The 22,884-nt window shown below is 39.8% G+C and overlaps 1 protein-coding gene across 1 annotated transcript in view; it reads right to left on the bottom strand.

Annotated features, from left to right (window-relative positions):
• Nucleotides 1-1,624: 1,624 nt before the first annotated feature.
• The window catches only part of LOC149260604 (ATP synthase small subunit 6, mitochondrial-like), a 45,007-nt gene continuing 23,747 nt past the window's right edge, over nt 1,625-22,884 (bottom strand). The window contains exon 3 of the mRNA XM_089380329.1: nt 1,625-1,898. Within this exon, the coding sequence (XP_089236455.1) occupies nt 1,895-1,898 (4 nt within the window). The 3' untranslated portion in view covers nt 1,625-1,894. The remainder of the gene's footprint in view (nt 1,899-22,884) is intronic.

Below are 22,884 nucleotides of genomic sequence, written 5' to 3' on the forward strand. Positions count from 1 at the left end.
ACCAAAACAAACCTTTATTTAGTTTTCAAAACAGTTACATAAACTAAGTGAAACAATAAAATATGATGATGTAACATTTGATTGATTGTGATGTGAATATGTTTGTTGCTGAAACTTAACCAAAATTTGAAGTTTGTAAATAATTCTAAGAAAATTGTATGACATGAAATTGACACCCACAACTGTTCAACTTGAAACAAATTGGAATACACATTATATTAACACCATAAATCAGGATACGATTGCAGCTCAAATGGACTAAATGACATTTTTTTAATCTTGACGGGATTTGACTGCAAAGCTAATGGATAATTTGATGTGAATGACAAACAGCAATAGCCCAACAAGAGCTACCTGAGTAGAAAGTCCAGATTGCTTGCAATTGCAATCTTACAATTTAATTCTTACAGACCCAAGAAGGATTAGCTAAGCTGATAGATGCTCATATCAAACCAGAAAAGAAAATTTCCCCTTTCTGTTAAAAAAAAATCAAAACAATGACAAATATTCCTTGTTTTGTGAAAATCAAAACAATGAACTCCACACACAATAGATAAGGTTCAAAAGCACAAAGGTTTTATTTTACGTTAATATATAAAATGACCCCTTGTAGAAAGTGCTTGGATTTTCACAAGGCCAACAAAGGTGGTTGAGATAACAATTATGAACAAATATATTTTAAAAAAATTCAAAGCAATCACCTCCACACACAACAGATGAGAAAAAAATTCCTTGTTTTGTGAAAATCAAAACAATGAACTCCATACACAATAGATAAGGTTCAAAAGCACAAAGGTTTTATTTTACGTTAATATATGAAATGAACCCTTGTAGAAAGTGCTTGGATTTTCACAAGACCAACAAAGGTAGTTGAGATAACAATTATGAACAAATATATTTTAAAAAGACTAACAAACATAATAAACATAAGAGTTATCTTCACTTAGGTAAAACATTATTATATGGAAAATGGAATTAAGAATATCAGCACAGAAGGTAACGGCCTTCTACTATTTTTAGTAAGCATTATTTGAGCCTTCTATATAATTTGGAAGAGAATCCAGGAGTTGGACTCTCTTTCCAAAAAAAAAGGGTAATTCGACTTGAAAATAGTGCTTCTCTGCAGTTCACTGACCTCATAAACAGGGAAGGAGCATCATATTTCAGTTATTGGTTTAAGTAAAGTATTCGGCATGTGATTGTACTATCTATCCATTCTGATTCTTTACAAGATATTGTTTAAGTACAAGAATGTCCGTTTTCCTCCCTTGTCATCGGTATCTCTCAATAAATTTATATTAGCAACTGTGCCCAGTACAAGCTAAAACATACCATCTTTATGAATGTATGTATATTCGATCTTCCAACATTAGCGGGTCGAAATAACCAAATCATTGCATTTTTTTAAGGAACATTTGCATACCATCTTCCAACGCTAGCGGGGGTCGAAATAACCAAATCATTGCATTTTTTAAGGAACATTTGCAATCCTTAAAAAAAAAAAATCTAATTATTACGGAGATTTAAATTGAGATTCATAGAATATGGATTACCCCAATATCGAAAGATTTTTTCTACACTAACAAGAAAATAACTAATGTAAATTGATTATAAACTTCTGAGCTAAAAGAGAAAATGCATTATATTACCATAAAACTCGAGGAACATTCAACAATTGTCAAACTCATAATTTTCACAGTATTTCCATGAGAATCTGAAAGTTTACAATTACCTAGTAAGAATCTTAATCAGAATTTTATTTGATCCGTTGAGAGAACCAGATAAATGAAAAAATCCAAGGATCTGAATTCACCTTCAACAGAACAGACACCAGAGAAATAAAACTATCCATGTTAAAAGCCATTGAGATCTAGCATGGTTTGCTTGATAGATTTCACCTGTACACATTAAAAAAAATGTTTTTGTTATGTCCAGAGACAGTAGAGCAAATATACACAATTAACTCCACCGAAGAGAAGTGCAATTGGAAAAATATAACGTGCGCCTAACACTATAATTTAAAGCATTGTAAGAAATAAACCCCCGACAACAAAAATGGATTTGAAACTAACAGCAAGAACATGACATGTTACCAGAGACGGAAATATGCTCATATCTAAGCAATATCAACACGAAGACTCAAGAATAGCCCGGAGATATCTGGGTTCCTCCAGATAGATAAAAAAGCTGTCTAACATAACCAATTGTGCTGAACAGTAACCAATAGCTAGCAGATTAGAAACAGCTGACCACATATGACACATTAGATGGTAAATAAATATTACTCTACGCTCTATATCCACCTTAACTCTAGATCTATTAACTCTAGATCTATTAAAACTGACAGGGATCAAAAAGAGGTTAACACGCAAATTTCTGTGTGTTGAAAATATCCTCCACAAATCTGTGTGTGCGTATTTCTTGAGATTTCCTTCATGGCTGTTATATTTTTTTAACAGATTATATTGAGCTGACTTATGACACATGTCAGATCATCTTTAGGCATGGACATTACACATCTCCTAGGCTGGAGAATACACCTCGTTTATCTCGGTACAATCAAAGATAAAAACAATCATGTTAAGAGCAGTGTAGATCCATCATAACTCGGGGTTTACACATCCACCATAACATTAGATGTTACACATCTCTTCAAACTGCATTGTTATTAATTTAACTTTTTTGAAATATTACATTGGGCTGACATGTGTCACATCAACCTTAGGTGTAATATCCCGTCTTAATGGAAATTTATCAATTTATACCACCAGAGCAATCGCCAACATAAAAATCAGAAATTAATAATCACTATAAACTCCAACAAAATTAATATCAAACATGGCAATTGCAATATAAAACAGATGCAGAAGATCTCAGTTTATTTATATTAATATAAATATGATATTACATGTCCATATAAATAATGGAAGAATGTTAAGATAAAACTCTCTGAGCTGCTGCAAACTGGATCATCTACTGCGACACTGGATCTGACCTCCAAACTGCAACTGCAACTGATAAGCACTCCGGTGAATTCTGAATGAATTCACCAAGGAATGAGATGGATTTTCGTCCACTCTCACCAAATCACCAGAAGGGTTTTCATCTAGGTTACCGGAAACATCCCTCCAACCCCAAAAACGCCATTCGGCATTTCGGAAACAGAAACACGTACGATTTGCAGGTGAAACGCCACTGTAATGTTTCGTAGCCATTTCAAATTTTCAGACACGCCAGATCCCAGTTCCGAAACGTTTCGGATGTTTGTAAATTTTTTTGGATCAGTTTCCAAAAATCCGAAAATGTATCACGTAAAATTGTGATCCTTTTCTGGATTTTCAGAAACGGATCCGCCCATAAAACGTAGGAAAAGTCACAGAGTTTTTGTGTTTTTGGGCCCACCCCCCTCTTAACCTATATCACCCCATTTCATTGTTGGAGGAGGTCGTCAACATTCATTTCGCGAAGGAGGCCGTCACTGCTTGGGGTTGGAGGAGGCTGTCTCAAGGAGAGCTTGGACTCAATATTATTGCCAGGGAAGAGGTAAGAGCAAAATATGTGCCTTCAATCAGTGACAGTCAGTGGCCAGTTAGCTAATATTCATAGGCAGACGGCTTATTCTCTCAGTCTCCCTACCTTCCTCCCTCTCTGGAGGGAAAGGAACAACTACCTTGATATTGGATTGGCCAACCGTAATCATCACGTGGGAGATCTTCTATAAGTTCATTGTCCAACCAACATGATCATTATAGGATTTATTTCTCATGGCGGAATGGGCTTCCCCGCTTCTGTGTCTGTCTCTGCCTTGAATAAAATGAGGGTCAAACCTACCCCTTGTTCCAGGCTTATAGACGAAGTGAGGCCAACTCAGCGAGTGACCGGCCTGTCCTCGTGTCACGTAGTGAGAAACTACAAACTTACAAAGCCCTTTCATTTCATTGATGAAGTGTTACACGTATAAGATGTTCCCATTACTTTCAACCACATACTTAAGAACTGTTGTAAATAAAACCCCTCTAAATTCATGGCTAAGAACCCTCGACTGGCATCATTATATGATAAAATTAGCAATAAGAAGGGTGACTATTAATTAAATTTTTAATATCTCTGTCAAATGAACCCCGAAGAATCAGTGGTGTCCTTACTACGATCCAACAAACCAGATCCTTTCAAGTTGAACCTATAAATACATTATTTATTTATGAACAGATGGTATAACTTCAGGCTCCAGGTACATTCGGAATAATAAAAAAATTGCACATTATTTATTTAGATTTAGTTCAACTTAAAGCCTTTGTGAAGAAGTTGATTACTCAACTCAAAGTTATTTAATTTTAATTAAGTGTGCAAAATAGCCCTTATTCTGAAAATAGTTGTTGCTAGAATTTGGAATGAAGTGGGGACTGAATATGACCTATAATTTATTCACTGAACATCAATAGATCTTAAATTTTCACCCTTTATAGTGTGGCAGGTGTTCTTGCCATGATACATTTCATCCATTGCTAAGTTACTGGAAACATCCCATTTCTGGCATCTTCAAGTTAATCCATTCATAATGAGGAACAAGAAATTGAATCGGCACCTAAAGTTGATACAAACTCACCACTTTGGAAATATGTAACTATTGTAGGGAAGATCCAAGGAGGGGGATCATTGGCATGGGTTTGCAATGAGTGTCAAAAGGAATTTAAAAGATCATACACCCAGCTTAAAGCACATTTACTTGTGTTCAAAACACTGGGATTTGAATATGCACTGGCCCACCTAAAGAGAATGGGATAGAGGGAAAAGGTTTAAGAAAGGAAAATGTTGCAAAATATAGGAACAAGACGAGACAAATTCTCAATTCAAGCAACCAACAAGGTTGGGCGCATCTTCATCAAAGCCTCTGCTTCCCTCCTATGGAATTGGCAGCCCTAGTTCAAAGCGATCTAATTTGGGACCATTTGAAAAGAGTTTTAATAATGATGCTCGAGAGAAGGCAGATGCCGCTATAGGTCAATGCATTTTGCAAATGGCTCTCCCTTTAACCTTTTGCAATCTCCTTATTGAGCAAAAATGATTAGAGCAATGAATGAATCCCCAAAAGGGTACAAGCGCCCTAGATATGAGAAGGTTTGAACAACATTGTTGAGTGCTGAGAAGTTAGATTTGGAGGCCAAATAAAACCCCATTTGTATTTCATGGTGCATTTCAAGGGTGTCCAACATTTCTAATGAATGGAAAGATCAAAGAAATAGGCCTATGATTAATGTGATTGCTCAGAGCCGAAAGGGGGCAATATTTTTAAGGCAGTGGATTGTGAGAGGCAACTAAAAGATTCTCAATTCATTGTTGACATCTTGATTGAAGCGATTGAAATGGTGGGGCTAGAAAATGTTGTCCAAACAATAACTGACAATGCAACGGTGTGTAGAGCAGCTAGCCTAATTATTGAAGGCAAATATCAGCGCATCTTTTGGACCCCTTGTGCTATACATTCATTGAACCTCATGTTCAGTAACATGGGGAAGCAAATTGAGTGGATTAGACTTATTTTTGAAAAGGCAAAAGAAATTCAAGCCTTCATCACAAACCACCACATGTCCCAAGGCATCTACAAGGAATTTGCGAAGTTGGAGCTCCTTAAGGTACCTAAACTTTAAAATATATTTCAAGAATTTCTAATTTCTATGACTCTAAATTTTAAATTCAAAAATGTAAATTGGATTCTCAAATAAGTAGAGAGTTCAAAACATTGGCTCTGAAAAATTGCTCGATGTGATCTCTCCGAAAAAATCTCTTCTAAACATTATGGATCACAGAAGTTTAGACTCAGAAACCGAAAAAAAAAGGTCATGCTTCGTGAATCATAATAGGTATTCTATCAATTATGATTTTTAATTTATTGAAACATTGGCACTTTCAAGTTGTCGAGACTCGTTTTGCTTCTCATGGCATAGTCTTAACAAGGCTTATGCAAGTGAAATAAACATTACAATCAATGGTATGCAGTTCTCTTTGGAATCAATGGAGGCAATCCCCAACTGAAAAAACACAAGCAGTGAAAAGTTTGGTTGTTGATGATGAATGGTGAGATAGAATGGAGTAACCCTTGGCATTTACTAAGCCAATTGTGGATTTGCTACAGATGTTTGACACAAATATGCTTAATTTGGGAGAGATGTTGAGGGCATTAACTCCATGACAGAGAAGATAAGGGTGGTTATAAATGCCATGGAGAAGGACTCAGATGAAGTCTTTTACAAATAAGTAAAAGATATATTGACCAAAAGGTGGAACAAAATGACCACACATTGCCCCTTTTCGCCTATGCAATGATTCCAAAGTATTATTCTACAGAGTTGCTAAGTAATCTAGAAAGAACCGCACCAAACAAAGACCCAAAAGTCTCACAAGGATTTAAGAAAGCTATTAGTAAATCTTGATATTGGGATTCGGATTCGTTTAGAATTTGCTCATTTTGTGGGATAAAGGGGTTGGGTGCAAATCTTGATTCTATGCGGGACAAGACCATATTAAGTCCAATTGATTAGTGGAACTACTATGGTGGGAAACTTCCACATATCCAAAAATTAGCCATCAAGATTTTGTCACAGGTTGCTAGATCCTCTTCAACAGAGAAGAACAGTATTACATATGGCTTCATCCATTCAGTGAAGCGAAACAGATTGGGCTCCAAGAAGGCTAAGGAACTAGTGTATGTTCATTCGAACCTTTGCCTTTTGTCACACGAGAGTGAAGAAAACAAATTTGGGCCCACCAAACTATGGGATGTGGAACCAGAGTTGCCTAACTTGGATATGAGGTTGAATGCCATGTCTCATATGACCTTGTTTAATGAGGAGGCAACAATAATTGCTTCTTCAAGTGGACATGGCAGCAATGCTCACACTCCTGGAGAGGATTCAAATGTAGATGTGGATCTTGAAGAAATATTTGATGATATGTAAATGTAATTTATGATGATGTTTTAAACTTTTGAACAATGAACATTGAATAACATAATATGTCGTATGATAGTAGACTATCAATGATAGTTCATTTTGTAATTTGTACCATGTAGTCTGCATTATTAATTTTGGTGATGATGTTGATAACTGAAATCTAAAACAAAAATTGGATGATATGTTGAATGTTATAATGATCATTGATGATGATAACAATCAAACATTGTTTACGTTGAATTGATGATGATGATTTCAAACCCTGTGTCTGTATCCATTGTCATATTTGTTTCAATGCAACTTAGGCTTTCGTCTTGGGCCTACTAAAGTTGAGAACCTAGTTCTCCAAACCTCACCAATCACAAAATACAAACCAAGCAAGATGTCCCAAATGATTTGCTTCCCCTCCTTTTAAAGGCTTGATGGATCCTTCTCCCGCTTTCTAAAAGCACTTTTTTATTATTTTATTTCTCGCTCTAGAAGGTTCCCATCTCGTCCTTATCTTATGTGACCTTTTATTTTGTTTTATTTTAGTCACTTGGCCTTTTTCCTTAATTAAGCATTTCCCCTATTTATATTTAATTAAATAACTAATTAAAGTCACTTTTAATCTAGGAAAATGGTAAATTTGCCTCTACAATCTCTCTTAAAGCCACATTTTACCATCCCATCTTGTAGATCTCTACATTCCAGTTCCAACGAGTTATTACACTAAGGTGTTTCATCAAATATTCTTCCCAAAATGACACCTTAAGCATATTTAATTAAGATATGCTCATTAATAACCTTGTTTTATGGGAATTGTTGAAATGCGGCAAAACCAAGAATAAATTGTGCGAAATTGGCCTTGATGATGAAATGTTGCGAGTGATCCATGTCGGATCCCATAAAACTCCTCCAAAACCTTTTGGGCCACTGACAACAGAATCTATTCACATAACCAAGTTATCACCAACCCTGGAAACCCATCCTAACGACATCATAAGGGAAACTGAAAATGAGGGCATTACAAATCCTCCCGCCCCAAGATTGTTTGCCCTTAAGTAATCTACATCTATCCACTGTAGAGGCATTTGTACATTGATACCAAGATCCCATACAAACCACTAGGTCACAACATGACTCCATGCCAACCAAACATGAATGTATCCCTCAATACCTGGATCCCAAACCCATCTTTGACTCAACCTACCATCAATAGATCGACCTGGATCCCAATGCCAACTAGGCTTTAGGACCTGTGGGTTATGACACCACCTTGGCCCTCCATCATTGCCCATGCCATGTTGTGCTATGCCCCCGACTAAGAATATCCTCCCAAGAATCACCCCATCAATAGGATACCAACTCATAATCTCCTACCAATCCATCCCGTGGGAAGAATCGAATGCATGAAATCCTATACATGGAACAAGTCTACTATGCCAATGTTGCTCCATGTTGTAGAATGGCATGGACTCTCTCCTTTTGAAAAAGGTTTGTTGTTTTATTTTGTTCTTTCGTCCAAAGAATCATTGTAGCCCAACGAACAAATTGATGCACAGTTGTGCTCATTCCACTTTCTGTCTAAGTTATTTATGGATTTTGTGAGGCCTTCTAAGGCATGTTTCCATTTGTCATCCATGAACAAAATTTTTAAATTCCACCTTTACAAATAGTCAACATGCTAATCACAATTTTTTTTTTTAATTTCTTAAGCAATCTCCAAAAGTAATTTTACTGAAAATTTTAATAAATTCCAATCGGTAAATCACAAATTTTTAGTTGAAAAATTCCATACCAAAAAACCCAACCATTAATACTGAGGAAGAATCTTTTTTGACTTGGAAAATTTAATCAACTACTCCGCCAATAAATTCAACTATTGCAATGATTCGACCTCTCCACCAAGAAATTCAGCCCAGCGAAATAATTCGACTTAACAAGAGAAATTTATAATAGCAAGAGAAAGTTGGTACGGCAAGATAAATTCAGCCGAGTAAAATAATTGTGACCCATCTGTTGGAGAATCTAGGGCAAAGTAGTGTAAAGTGATTCTTCGTTGCTTGATAACAATTTGTGATGCACTTTTACAATTTATCTTCTTTTTCTTATTAATGTGTGTGTTTCATCAAACTGCTACCAAAACAAAATAACAAGAACACAAAGTTTGGCTCTCTACAAGGGACAAACCCTCTCCACTCTTGAGAGGAAAACCCTTTGTAAGATTTCTCTTATTGAAGCTTCTTATTTGAACAACTGCCAAACCCTAGACCCTTGACTAGGATATCCTCCAAGCATAAGTCAAATCCTTCCTCTTTTTGCACTGTCACTTCCGCCACATCTTCCGACACTTCTTCTGGCACTTTGTCTTCCAACACTTCGTCTTCCAATTAGTCTTTTTCACCTTAGAGATGGACTCCTTCACTAGGCTTGTGAGTCCTTGGAGGCTTGATCTCTTCACCAAAACAAAAGATTGTTAGCTTGTTGTCATAGCCTTGGTGCACCTCACACGTGTGACTATTTCTAGCCCTAGAAACAATCCTTCATACTTTGATTTTCTGCTCCCTTAGTTTGCTTGAGAGTCCTTCCAAGCTGGAGTTGGAGGCCTTTGTAGGCCTAGTTACTAGCCCAAACCATGAAAACTATGCCACTGTAATTTCACTGTTGATCTGGTCGCAAACTGTCCTTATTCTTTCACAAGTGTGACTGTTTTCTACCATAAAAAATAGCCTTTCACCTTCATTGTCCTTCCTCCTTTCTTCGTTGTCCTTGTAACCATTTTCCTTGCCTTGTATTCGCCCTTCCTTGTCTTCTTTCTTGCTTACGGATTTCAGAGTGAGATTGGTGTCCTTATGAGGAGTGGACAACCTCTATAAATAGAGGTTTGTCCATCCTTTTCAAGCTGACATGACTGTCCTTAAAGCCGACTTGACTGTCCTTAAGGCCAACTTGACAGTTTGCTCTTAAATTCATTTTTATTCATTATTTTGTTGCTTGTAGACTTCGTTGGTGCTAGGAGAGGATTTGACTATGCTTGGAGGTGTTCCCATGACCTTGTATGTTGACATACATGATGTAACATGCCCTCAAAGGGTCTTATCATAATTACATTTTGACTTTGACTCTCTAGAAGCACTTCAAAATGTGCTTGTCCTATTTTCAATGAGCAAGAAACTCATTGACAAATAATATCAAAATAAATTCTCTTTTCTTGAATAAGTACAAATATCAAAATTACATTTATGAAGACCGAACCTAGTTACATTTCCTCCAACACTCCCTCTTAACTAGGGAGGTATTCATACAACATTACAAGGTGTTTGGCAATTTTCATCTTGAAGAATTCACATAAGAGAAACCGGATTAGCAATCCATCTGTTTATAGCATCATATTCATCAGCATTGTCATAGTGCAAGGCCTTGACTAACAGCTCCATCTCTTTACGAGACCATGAGCTACAATGCTGGCGAGACCAATGATTTATAGACACCTTCATCATTGTCTCTCAAGGTACATACCCACCCAGGTGTTCTCGAGTATGACCTTCTAGGACTATTCTTATCTTGGGTTCCCAGCCCTCGAAGAATATGCATCCTCTTGCCTACTCTTGTCTTGGATGCTCTACACATCCTCAAAGAGTATTAGATGCCAAATGATTACCTAATCCTCCCATTCTTTCTTCCCAAGTGAAGACAAGAATGTTGTGTCTATCTTGTGTTTACATTTCCATCTATGGCCTTCATCTAGACTTACGGGTTTTAGTCCTGGTCTAGTGCATGACCCATGAAATGGAAAACACAATTGTCACTCCTTTGTAATCAGGGGTGATTCAAAACTCCCTCTTGATCAGGGACATATCAGAGCTCCCTCTTAACAGGGGACTCTTTCCTTCATCAGTAGCTTCTTCGTGGGTCCTTCAGCTTGCTTGCTCTCCTTCATTTCTTGATGTCATGAAGTCTTCGATCGAACTTCTAGGTAGAGCACCATCCATTGATCATTGTCCTTCTTGGGTTTTCATGTCATTGCTTTGTGGAAAGTGATTATCAAGTTCTTCTTGTCATCTTGGCTACTCCTTTGTCATTTTGTCCATGCTTCGGAATGCTCTCCTTATGGATGCTCCATCGTACTTAGTACCCCATCATGACTTCATCCTGATATTGCTTCAACATTGCTTTTCCTTTTGTTGGATGGCTTCTTCATCACAACATCTTTGTAGAGTAGAATCAGTTATCTGCACCTTCATATCTCCAAGGCCTTCATAGTTGTCAAGGGTCCTTTTATCAGAGTTGTCCTGCCTTCTTTTGGGAGATATCTTCAAGGCATTTTGTCATATAGTGATTCTTGGTGATCATGGTGTTCTTCACATGCTTGATCTCTTTCTTCATTTGCTCTTCCTCAGATAGATAGGTCAACCATCTAATGCTTCTTATGAGAGCATTCTTTCATTGCCTGCTTTCTGGACTTGTCAGCATTTCTTCTTGCTTCTTAGTCAGCAACCTTATGCTCCTTATGTGAGCATGCTCTTTTGTTGACCTTCATTGCATTGTGGTACATGCCTTCAAGCATGTTCTTGGTGAAAGAGATTCTTCGATGCTTGATCATGTTATAGAACTATACCCATGACTTAGTAATATGCAAATGATAACATGACTAAACTTTGATGATACATACCTCATCTTGATTCTCCTTTGATCATCCTTTAGTGTGGTCCTTCTTGCTTCATCTTAGCTTGCCTGCATATCATCCTTTTCTTGAAACCCATGAATGGGATTCCCAATGAGATATTTGCCTTGGTTCATGAACCTTCTTTTGAAGATCCCATCATAGGATATTTAAGATCATAGCCTTGCAAACGTTTCCTTTCTTTTGACGATGTAGGTCTTCTATGATTCTTATCATGATCAATTTTCATTCATCATATATGAGGTCATATACTAGGTATGCTTCTTCTACATCAATATCTTGAGCTATATTTGCCATGCTCCTATATTCTAGAAGATATTTCAACTTACGCATTTTTGTTCTTCTCGTAAATGCTACATCTATATGAATGTTGGGAACTCTATGTACATAATGCTGCTAGATTCTAGAGGGTGATTCTAGCCATGCAATTTAATTTATTCCTACATGCTCCTATTCTACTTAAAACTTTGAAAGAAGTCTAGAAGTAAAGAGTTTGACCTAGTCATAGTAGAGATCAGGAGGATCTTCCTTCTTTTGCTTCTTTCCATCTTCTTTCACCTCTTGAGTTATGTGAGCTTCTTCCCTCTTCCTTTTGTTATTGTTGTCCTTCTTAAGCTTAGGACAATCCCTTTTGTAGTGTCCATATTCTTGGCATCCAAAACATTGGATCTTGGCCATGTCTTTGTTGTTTGTTCTTCGTGGACTAAACTTGCCAAATTTTACCCTTTCTTTTGGCCATGGTAGCAAATGCTTGCTCCTTTGATCCCACATCTTCTTTTGCCTTAAGTCTAGTTTCCTCTGTTCTGCATAGAAACCACATTTCACTGAGAGTGGTTGCTTCCTTCTTGGCATATATGCTTCATGTGAATTTCCCCACTCCTCAGGTAGAGCATTAAGGACAATAGTTGTCATCTCTCTGTCAGACATGACTTCCCCAAGCTCTTGAAGTTGATCTCTCATTTCAGAGATTTTCATGAAGTAGAGAGCTATTCCTTCCTTTGTTATCTTCATCTTGTATAATTCATTCCTCAGATATATTACTTCTCCAGTTGTGGATACCGCAAATAGCTCTACTAGCTTATCATAAATTTCTTTTGATGTCTCAAACTTGAAGACATAGGGAATGAGAGTCTTTGATTAATTCTATCAGAATCCTTTGAGCTCTTGTCTCATCCTTATTGTACTTGGCTAAGGCTTGAATCTGTTCATTAGCAGGGATAGTGATGTTCCCTTTGACATATTCTAGGAGTTCATTCTCCTCGGGTAGTAGATCAATCCTCTTCTTCCATGCAAGAAAGTTATTGGTGCCAGCCAATTTATTGCTTTCCTTGCAAAAAGACATTGATGTATATTCAGAAGGGGACATGTACTTACTTGATAAGATTTGAGATGTAATGGATTTGCTTCCTCCTTGAAGGCTTGATGGCTTGTCTTCCCTGGATCTTGATGTTCTTCAAATTGCCTTCTTCAAGTGGACTTGCTTGGTGATGAGGTTTGCTTGAAGACTTGTAGGTCTTCCTTCAATCTGCTCTTCTTTGTAGGTGCCTTTATATAAGGCTCTTCTTCTAGCTTTGTAGACCTCATTGATGAATGATGGATTGTAGACCCTTCTTGTCCTTGAAGTGGTTGAGAATTTTATGTTTGATGCTTCAACTTTGTAGATGCTTCTTTTGATCAGTGTTCTTGAGTTGCCCTTTCCTTGATGTGTCACCTACCCTTTGATACCATGTTGGAGAAATTACGGCAAAGTAGTGTAAAGTGATTCTTCATTTCTTGATAACAATTTGTGATGCACTTTTACAATTTATCTTCTTATTATTATTAATGTGTGTTTCATCAAACTGCTACCAAAACAAAATAACAAGAACACAAAGTTTGGCTCTCTGCCAGGGACAAACCCTATCCACTCTTGAGACGAAAACACTTTGTAATATTTCTCTAATTGAAGCTTCTTATTTGAACAATTGCCAACCCTAGACCCTTGACTAGGATATCTTCCAAAACACAAGTCAAATCCTTCCTCATTTTGCACTGTAACTTCTAGCACATCTTCCGAGACTTCTTTTGGCACTTTGTCTTCCAACACTTCATCTTCCAATTAGAGTCTTTTCACCTTAGAGAGATGGACTCCTTCACTAGGCTTGATCTCTTCACCCAAACAAAACATTGTTAGCTTGTTGTCATACCCTTGTTGCACCTTGCACGTGTGACTGTTTCTAGCCCTAGAAACATTCCTTCATACTTCGATTTTCTGCTCCCTTACTTTGCTTGAGAGTCCTCCTTCCACGCTAGAGTAGGAGGCCCTTTGTAGGCCTAGTTACTAGCCCAAACCATGAAAAATATGCCACTGCAATTTCACTGTTGATCTGCCTCATACCGTCCTCATTCTTTCGCACATGTGACTATTTTCTGCCCTAGAAAACAGTCTTGCACCTTCATTGTCCTTCCTCCTTTATCCGTTATCCTTGTAACCCTTTTCCTTGCCTTGTCTTCGTCCTTCCTTGTCTTCTTTCTTGCTTATGGATTTCAGAGTGAGATTGGTGTCTTTTTGAGTGGACAGCCTCTATAAATAGAGGTATGTCCCTCCTTTTCAACCAGCATGACTGTCCTTAAGGCCGACTTGACAGTTTGGTCTTAAATTCATTTTTATTCATTATTTTGTTGCTTGTAGTCTTTGAAAGTGCTAGGAGAGGATTTGACTATGCTTGGAGGTGTTCCCGTGACTGTAATGTGCCTAAACAAGAATGTAAGTGATATACAAAGCATGCAAACAATCCAGCAATCAGAAAAACGAAATATACATTAAGCACCCATGGAAACACTGGAAATAGAGAACTGCTGAGCCATTTTATTACTTCTTCGGGAGCAAATACAATAGTAAAATAGAATGGCGCACCTGGGCTTGTCTCAATGGACAAGCATGACAAATCCCAGGTGAGAAACTGTTGTACTGAAAGCTTCTACAACTACTGCACGAAACTGAACTGCGCTGCCCCCAAAAATTTGATCTGTCTACTGACTTAGAAGGGCTGGAATCATTGTTTCCCGTGCTCAGAAAATTATGAGATTTCAGCTCCTTACTCCTTGGCCTAAACCCAAGAAAACCCACGAAGGAATTGGCTAGATGTTGACCTCAGAATTTTGGCCCAAATTCCCCTTAGCTTCTCTGGTTGCTCACTGAGTCGGGACTCATGTTTGACCCCTTTAGATGTGCCCAGAAAATTCTACAAAATTAGGAGTGTGAGCCTTGCCCAAAACCCAGAAAGGGTTTCCCTTGGTTCCAACCTTCAAAAATTGACCCTTCACAGCTTGGCCCTCCTCCAATTTCGAATTTTTTTGTTGTCACTGATTTTGTCGATCTCTTCTCTCCCAACTCCAACAATCCTTCTCAAATGGCCCTCCAAGTGATCTCCTACTCCTGCCGGTTAGCTCCAGCTCTACAATTCCTTCCTCCAACTTCCACGTGAGCCTAGTGATGTCTCTCAGCACAGGCCCAGGTGTAAATCAAACTACTAGGATGTTGGCTCTGTTGGCTCCCAAACTCACAAGAAAGGTTGGCCCTTTGTTTCTCTCCTTCCTCTAACTCTCCCGGCAAATGCTTGATCACTGATAACTCCAAACTCCCCCTGCGTATTCTCCAACTAGCTAGAAATACGCACTCGCTGTTGTGGTTGAATGGTAGTGTTGTAACACTCTCCCGGAACTCCTGAAATACTTATGGAATTGCCTCTCTAGGGCGGGCACGAATTGTCCCCCGAAGTAGAGGTTGAATCTCCCGCTTGAGAGATTCGTGGCTAAACAGTCGGTTGACTCAGCTAAACAGCAAAGCAAACAGTGAAGTAATTTTGATTGCAAGGTGTAAGAATGAATCCAAAATGAGAGTTGCTCCCTCCTTATAACTCCTTGGGCCTCCCTAGTCTCATGTGGGCCCCTCCATCCACCTATTCGACTTTCTGTCCAAGCTATTCAAGTGGGCCAATTCAAACTCCCATGTGGGTAGCCCCCACATTGCACTAGCAAACAAATAAAGTCGAATTGCTTCCTAAGTCCCTAAGTCGAAAATGATGGGTTCTCTTCCTTAGCCAAAATTGTGCAAAATTGTGTAGCAACACCCTGTTATAAATGTGTTTGAGAAGGGACATGACAATCCTTCCCTCCCAAATGTTGCTTGCCCTCAAGCAACCTCAAAGCAGGGTGCTCCAAAATGTGCTCACCCTCCCAGGTGGCATCCTCATCCGGCAAGCTCTTCCAATGCACCAAAAATCGCTTGTCCTCAAGCAATGCATGAGCAAGCAACCTCTCTAACTATTGCTCCCAATTGTCACTAAAATAGTGTCGGGGTCCCAGATGTGCCATTGGGTCGTGCCTGACCTTTGCACTGTCTTGATATGGAAGAATCCTTCAATACCAGGATCCCAAGAAATCTTGTCCAACATGAAGCTCCCCTCGCTCCACTCACTATCCTACCCAGTGAAAATACCAAAAGTTCGTTGCTCCATCAGTGACTCGCTAAAGCCCAATTAAAGATCCGTATGATCTCCCCTACAGTAGTCGACGCATCCCTAAAGGTTATTAAGTTGTGAAGAGCTGTGGTGCTCCAGTTCCCTGCTATTCCCAGAGTGGTGCCACCATGTTGACGTTGCGCTACTTTGACTATGTCATACTCCACATCATGCGCAAGTCAATATCCTCCTCTCTTGGAACTCAATGGTGGAATACTGAAAGAGGCGAGACACATCCTGCCTGGGCATCTCCATGGCACCGAGGGCTACCCATCCAAATCTAACTCCGAACCTGTGCAGCAACAGAGAATATCTGCCTCCCCATATTATGAAACCCTCTGTGAACCCCCATGTATCATCCCAAGAGAGAACTATATCACTCTCTGTCGTGACTCTGCTCATCACGAGTGATCTATCGATCAATTGAATCCCTACATCCCATAGCCAGACCTGTTGTAGCATAGTCCTGTCAACTGATGGAATCCCTCTAGCCCTCGTCTCTAGTCCCTACATGTGATCACTATATAGGCTCCATATATCGTGGGCTAATATGATGCATGCTAATCTGCCTTGTGCCTACCACTGTGTAGTACCGATGATCGTTGGAAGCCATGTGTGCCAAAGAGCTACCCCTTGAATGCAACCAAAATATGGGTATTTGATACTCGTAATCAACTTAGGGTATGTGGATCCCTCCTGTCCCTACCAACCATATCCCATGGGTCTGCCATCCACCTTCTCGATAATGTGCCAATATAAGGTCTGGAGCCCAAACACATACTAGGAAACAACCTCAATCGTACCAAGTATCCACTGCTCATGCATGGTCCCGACATGCCTTGAGAAAACAGTGACACATGTCTCCCTCGTGACTAGCTCCCTAGATGTAGGCTCGAAGATGAACGATATGCCACCCCTGCAGATGATCACCTCATCCCTGAACCTATAGTTGTCAACCGATACACCAACCCAATGCCACTACTGAAAAGTCTCCCCCCTAATGCACTGAGTGTCACCCAAATATCTTGGGTGAGCTCCTCGTCCTCCGCTACTCATGCCCAAAGTGCAGAAAGTCGACAACAAAATCGACTGCGCCCATGAGAGATGTAGAAGAGGGTCAAGCATGTGAGTCCCTGCGAGTACTATCAAGTATCGCTCCTCTGTGTCCCCGTCAATCCTGGTTGAACTAAGCCCAAAGGTATGCTCGGTGTTTTCGTCCAAGGGTCTCCCTAGAGGCAACACTCCAAGACCTCGTTGCGTGGCACTAAACACCCATGCATACCACCAATCATCCCAATACTCCTGGACATGCCAGTGTACATTGCGACCTACCCCTATACACCGCTGGATATCCTCAGCTATGGCTATGCCATCCTGTATTGGCTTGTGTCCCACCTGTCACTGTACCTGTCACTCCCTGCATGTACTCAATGCGATGTGAAGCACTCCCACTCCACAATACAGTCCAACATACTACGACACACCACCATGCATCTTCATGCTCCTCTGCAAGCCCCTTCTCCTCGCTCCATAGCCCCACACACCACTAGATGTTATGGCCTAACATTGGGTCTGTATGCACCAGACTACATCCCTCTACATAACACTGGACCCTATGACATAACTTTGTGTAGTCCTATGTACCTGACCACTGTCGTACCACCCTGTAACATACAGTATCCTGCATAGGCCAAAATATCCACCTCTTTGCTAGTACGCCCTCCATGATGTGGGCTACATCCCCCCATCTACTCTGAAAGACCTAAGTGGCCCGACTCCCCACATGCTAACGGAAATGACACTATTGCGCCTATCCTCAATAGTCCCTGCGTTCCGTATGCTAGTAAGAGAGCACTCTCTCCATACAATTCCCTGTCTGATAACTTGTCGATGCCACCTCCTCCTACCAGCTCCTGCCAGAGTAAGCTAGTCACCCTGTGACTCCACGCACTGTCAATATGCCAAGACAACTCATGAAATATGTCTGCTCACTTGTCAAACCATCTTGTCACTAGTGCTGACTAGGGCTTTGATGGAGATATGAAAATGCGGATGCACTCAAGCATCAAATCCATCCCGTAGCTACTACCATCACCTACCAGCTCTATGATGTGATGGAAAATCCCCCCTAGATCCCAAAAATAGTTCGGCCCTCGAGTCTCTTTGGTAATCCATGGCCTCTGCTAACATGTGGCCATGAATGTATCCAACCACCTAACCTGCTCCATCAAGTACCATCTTAGTACCTCTCGCCATCCAATCCCAAAGGAGAGATAAAATTTGTAATCCCTCGTGGAAGGAACAAGCCCTCCAAGATGATGTGGTATCATGCCCAGGTCAGTCCTGCTAACCTGTCCACCCCCTTGGGTACGTCTAAACAACTTGGCCTCCCTCAATCCAATGCATAAGGGTGGGTTGGTAACATTATAAACCCCGCCAGTTGGCCTCTGAAGTGAACTGTGCTGAAAACCTAATGTGTGACCTCTATGTTGCCCCTCATCAATGGCTAGCCCAAGAGATGGTTGCACATCCTCCTTCATCACAGGCTCGACATGAGCTTTCGGCTGCTCCTCCATAGACAACCCAATATGCACGATATGCTCACCAGTCAGTTGTAGGCGACTGCCGTCTGGAAACTTCGTCATAGATCTGGAGGCCTCTGTACCTATTGGCTCCTCAACAACAGCAGAGCTGTCTTCCGGCACCTCACCAACCTGTGGTGCATTGTTATCACCTGAGAACTCAGTCACAACCCCGGATACTTCAACAACGGATGGCACCTCCTCAATGATGGACACCTCAGTGTCTCTTGGCACCTCGTCAATGGAAGGCCATGTGGGTGTGTGCTCTGCTCTCTCCTCAAGGTGTCTGCCAGAGCTATTAAAGGAATCTCGAACAAGGGTGACTCCTTCATCACACAGGACACATTGACATGCTTCTTATGCTCTAGTGTGCCCAAAAAAACCTCCTCCTTAAGCTCCTGATATCTAAAGCTAGGTCTCCACCAGCAAAAGCGCCCCTTGGTCTCACCCTCTAACTATCCCTGTCCTGTCTGTTCCTTTTAAGGAGATCTGATGCCTTGATTCTATTGACTTTCCCAACACAATGTAGATAGTTGCACCCCCACAGCATGTGCACCACTAATGTCTCTAATGTAAGGATGATAATGGATTTGGTCCAACACCTTCCTCAACTGGGTCAATCTCTCATCATTCCAACGGATTCCACCTGAGAATTCCTGCATACTAAATCTTCTTTGAGCCATAAGTTGTCTATGGTTTAACCTGTCATTGTGCATACATGCCCAAATCTTCCATGATCTATATGGCTACCCCACAGCGGCCCAAGATCATGGCTCTGATAGCACATGTAATGTTCCAAAACAAGAATGTAAGTGATATACAAAGCATGCAAACAATCCAGCAATCAAGAAAACGAAATATACATTAAGCACCCATGGAAACGTTGGAAATAGAGAACTGTTAAGCCATTTTATTACTTCTTCGGGAGAAAATACAATAGTAAAATAGAATGGTGCACCTGGGCTTGTCTCAATGGACAAGCATGACAAATCCCAGGGGAGAAAATCTTGAACTGAAGGCTTCTACAACTGTTGCACCAAACTAAACTGCGCTGCCCCAAAAAACTGATCTGTCTGTTGACTTAGAAGGGCTGGAATCACTGCTTCTCGTGCTCAGAAAATTATGAGATTTCAACTCCTTGCATCTTGGCCTAAACCCAGAAAAACCCACTAAGGAATTAGCCAAATGTTGACCTCGGAATTTTGGCCCAAATTCCACTTAGCTCCTCTAACTGCTAGCTGAGTTGGGACCCCTATTTGACCCCTTAGATCTACTTAGAAAATTCTACAAAATCAGGAGTGTAATCCTTGCCCAAAACCCAAAAAAAAACTCAAACAAGATTACCCTTAGTTCCAACCTTCAAAAATTGACCCTTCACAGTTTGGCCCTCCTCCAATTTCGAATTTTGTTGTTGTGATTGATCTTGTCAATCTCTTCTCTCCCAACTCCAGCAATCCTCCTCAAATGGCCCTCCAAGTGATCTCCTACTCCTCCCGACCAGCTCCAACTCTACAATTCCTTCCTCCAACTCCCACATGAGCCTAGTGATGTCTCTCTGCATAGGCCCGAGTAACTATAAATCAAATTGTTGGGATTCTGTCTCTACTAGCTCCCAACTCACAAGAAAGGTTGGCCCTTTGTTGCTCTCCCAATCCTCTAACTCTCTCAGCAAATGCTTGATCACTGATAACTCCAAACCTCCCCTGCATATTCTCCAGCTAGCCAGAAATATGCACTCCCTGTTGTCGCTGAATGGTAGTGTTGTAACACACTCGTGGAACTCCTTAAATACTTATGGAACTGCCTCTCTAGGGTGAGCATGAATGGTCCCTCGAAATAGAGGTTGAATCTCCCGCTTGAGAGATTCGTGGCTAAACAGTTTGTTGACTTAGCTAAACGGCAGAGCGAACAGTCAAGTAATTTTGAATGCAAGGTGTAAGAATGAATCCAAAATGAGAGTTGGAAATCCTTATAACTCCTTGGGCCTCCCCAGTCTCATGTGGGCCCCTCCATACACCTATTCAACTTTCCTTCCAAGCTATTCGAATGGGCCAATTCGAACTCCCATGTGGGTGGCCCCCACATTCCACTAGCAACCAAATAAAGTCGAATTGCCTCCTAAGTCCCTAAGTCGAAAATGATGGGTTCTCTTCCTTATAGCCAAAATTGTGCAAAAATGTGTAGTAGCACCCCGTTACAAATGTGTTTGAAAAGGGACATGACAATGACCTTGTATGTTGACATACATGATGTAACATGCTCTCAAAGGGTTTTATCATAATTACATTTTGAATTTGACTCTCTAGAAGCACATCAAAATGTGCTTGTCCTATTTTCAATGAGCAAGAAACTCATTGACAAATAATATCAAAATAAATTCTCTTTTCTTGAATAAGTTACATTTATGAAGACCAAACCTAGTTACATGTCCTCCAACACCATCAAGAGAAATTTGGCACCATAAAATAATTTTGACCCAATAACAAGAATTCGGCACAACAAGATAAATTTGGCTTAGCAAAATAATTTCGTCCCAACAGAATAATTTCGGGCATGCAAGAGAAATTTGGCTCGTAGGATATAAATTCATCCCAATAAGATAATTTTGGCCCAACAAAATAATTTCAACCCATCAAGATGAATTCAGCTCGGAAAAATAAATTCAGCCCAACAAAATAAAATCAATCTCAACCCTTTGAAGAATGATGTGATTTCCCGCAATTTCAACACCTACAAACAATATTATTACTTCGGCCAATAGGTTCCTTTTTCGACAGTTATGGATAAATCACCTACAACAATTATTTTCCGAAAAATAGATTAAGAATTCTAACCCACGAACTTGGCTCCTTTAATCTTCGGGAACAATACGGCAATACGAAAAACTTTGATTTTAACCCACAATTGGCCAAAATCATGCTCTAATACCACTGTAACATCTCATCCTAATTATTTGTGTTATATTATAGAATATTTTCTTCATAAAATTATGGCATATATTTTATCCAGAAATACCAACGAAATTTATCAATATATACTAGAGAAATCGACAAAATAAAAACTCATAAATTAATGCAACTCTGACAAAATTAATATTAAATATGGCAATTGCAATATAATACAAATGTAGCAGATCTCAACTTATTTATATTGAAATAGATATGATATTACATGCCATACAAATAATGGAAGAATGTTGAGATAAAACTCTCTGAGTTGTTACAAACTGGATTTGGCCTCAAAATATATCTACTACAACATTGTATCTGACCTCCAAACTAAAACCATAACTGATAAGCACACCTATCAATTTGAATGAACTCACCAAGAAATGAGATGGATTTTCGTCCACTCACCAAATCACATAAGGTTTTTCACCCTAGGGCTACTGTAGTTGAGAACATGATTCTCCAAGCCTCAGCAATCAGAAAAACAAACCAACCAAGATGTCTCAAATGATTTGCTTCCCCTCCCTTTAAAGGCTTGATGGATCCTTCTCCCACTTTATAGAAGCACTTTTTTATTATTTTATTTCCCACTCTAGTATTGAGAAATCTAGGGCATTAGAATTAAGGGATTTCTCTTCCATTAGTGATTGCTTGTGAATGCTTTTTACTTCTTAGATTAGGATCCTCTTCATGTTAGATTATTAGTGTTCTTATTCATCAAACAGTAACCAATGCGAACATAAATACACAAGAGACACATCATGTAGGCTATAAGCCAGGGCCAAAAACCTCTCACTCTTTGAGAGGAAAACCCGCACAAATTCTTCTTATAGAGGTTCCAATTGATGAATACCAAGACCAAGACCCTTGACCTATTAGCCCCTCCAAGACCAAGACACACATTCCCTTAACAGTGACCATTCTTCCAGACTCCTCTTCCACTTCGACCCGTGAGATCTCCACGCTCTCATATTACCGAGATCTTTCTTTATGATGGCAGAGATATAGCATCAAGACCCTTACTGAGGTTCCACCAAGGTTGTGGCACTATTTCATCATTGTGTATATTGCAGACTTGTCACTTATTCACTGTGATCTGAATTATATATAGCTCCTAGACTTCACACCTTACTGTAGCCTCCTCTCCGAACTGAGTTTTTTTGTTTAGGGTACCAAAACTTCTTCTTCAAATCAGTCATCCGAATCTCAAAATTTTCATTGTCCCTGTCTACCTGG

This window comes from Pinus tabuliformis, chromosome 6, assembly GCF_031772625.1.
Source record: "Pinus tabuliformis cultivar Carrire ecotype Pingquan chromosome 6, CPIR1, whole genome shotgun sequence".
In the NCBI taxonomy this organism is placed as follows: domain Eukaryota; kingdom Viridiplantae; phylum Streptophyta; class Pinopsida; order Pinales; family Pinaceae; genus Pinus; species Pinus tabuliformis.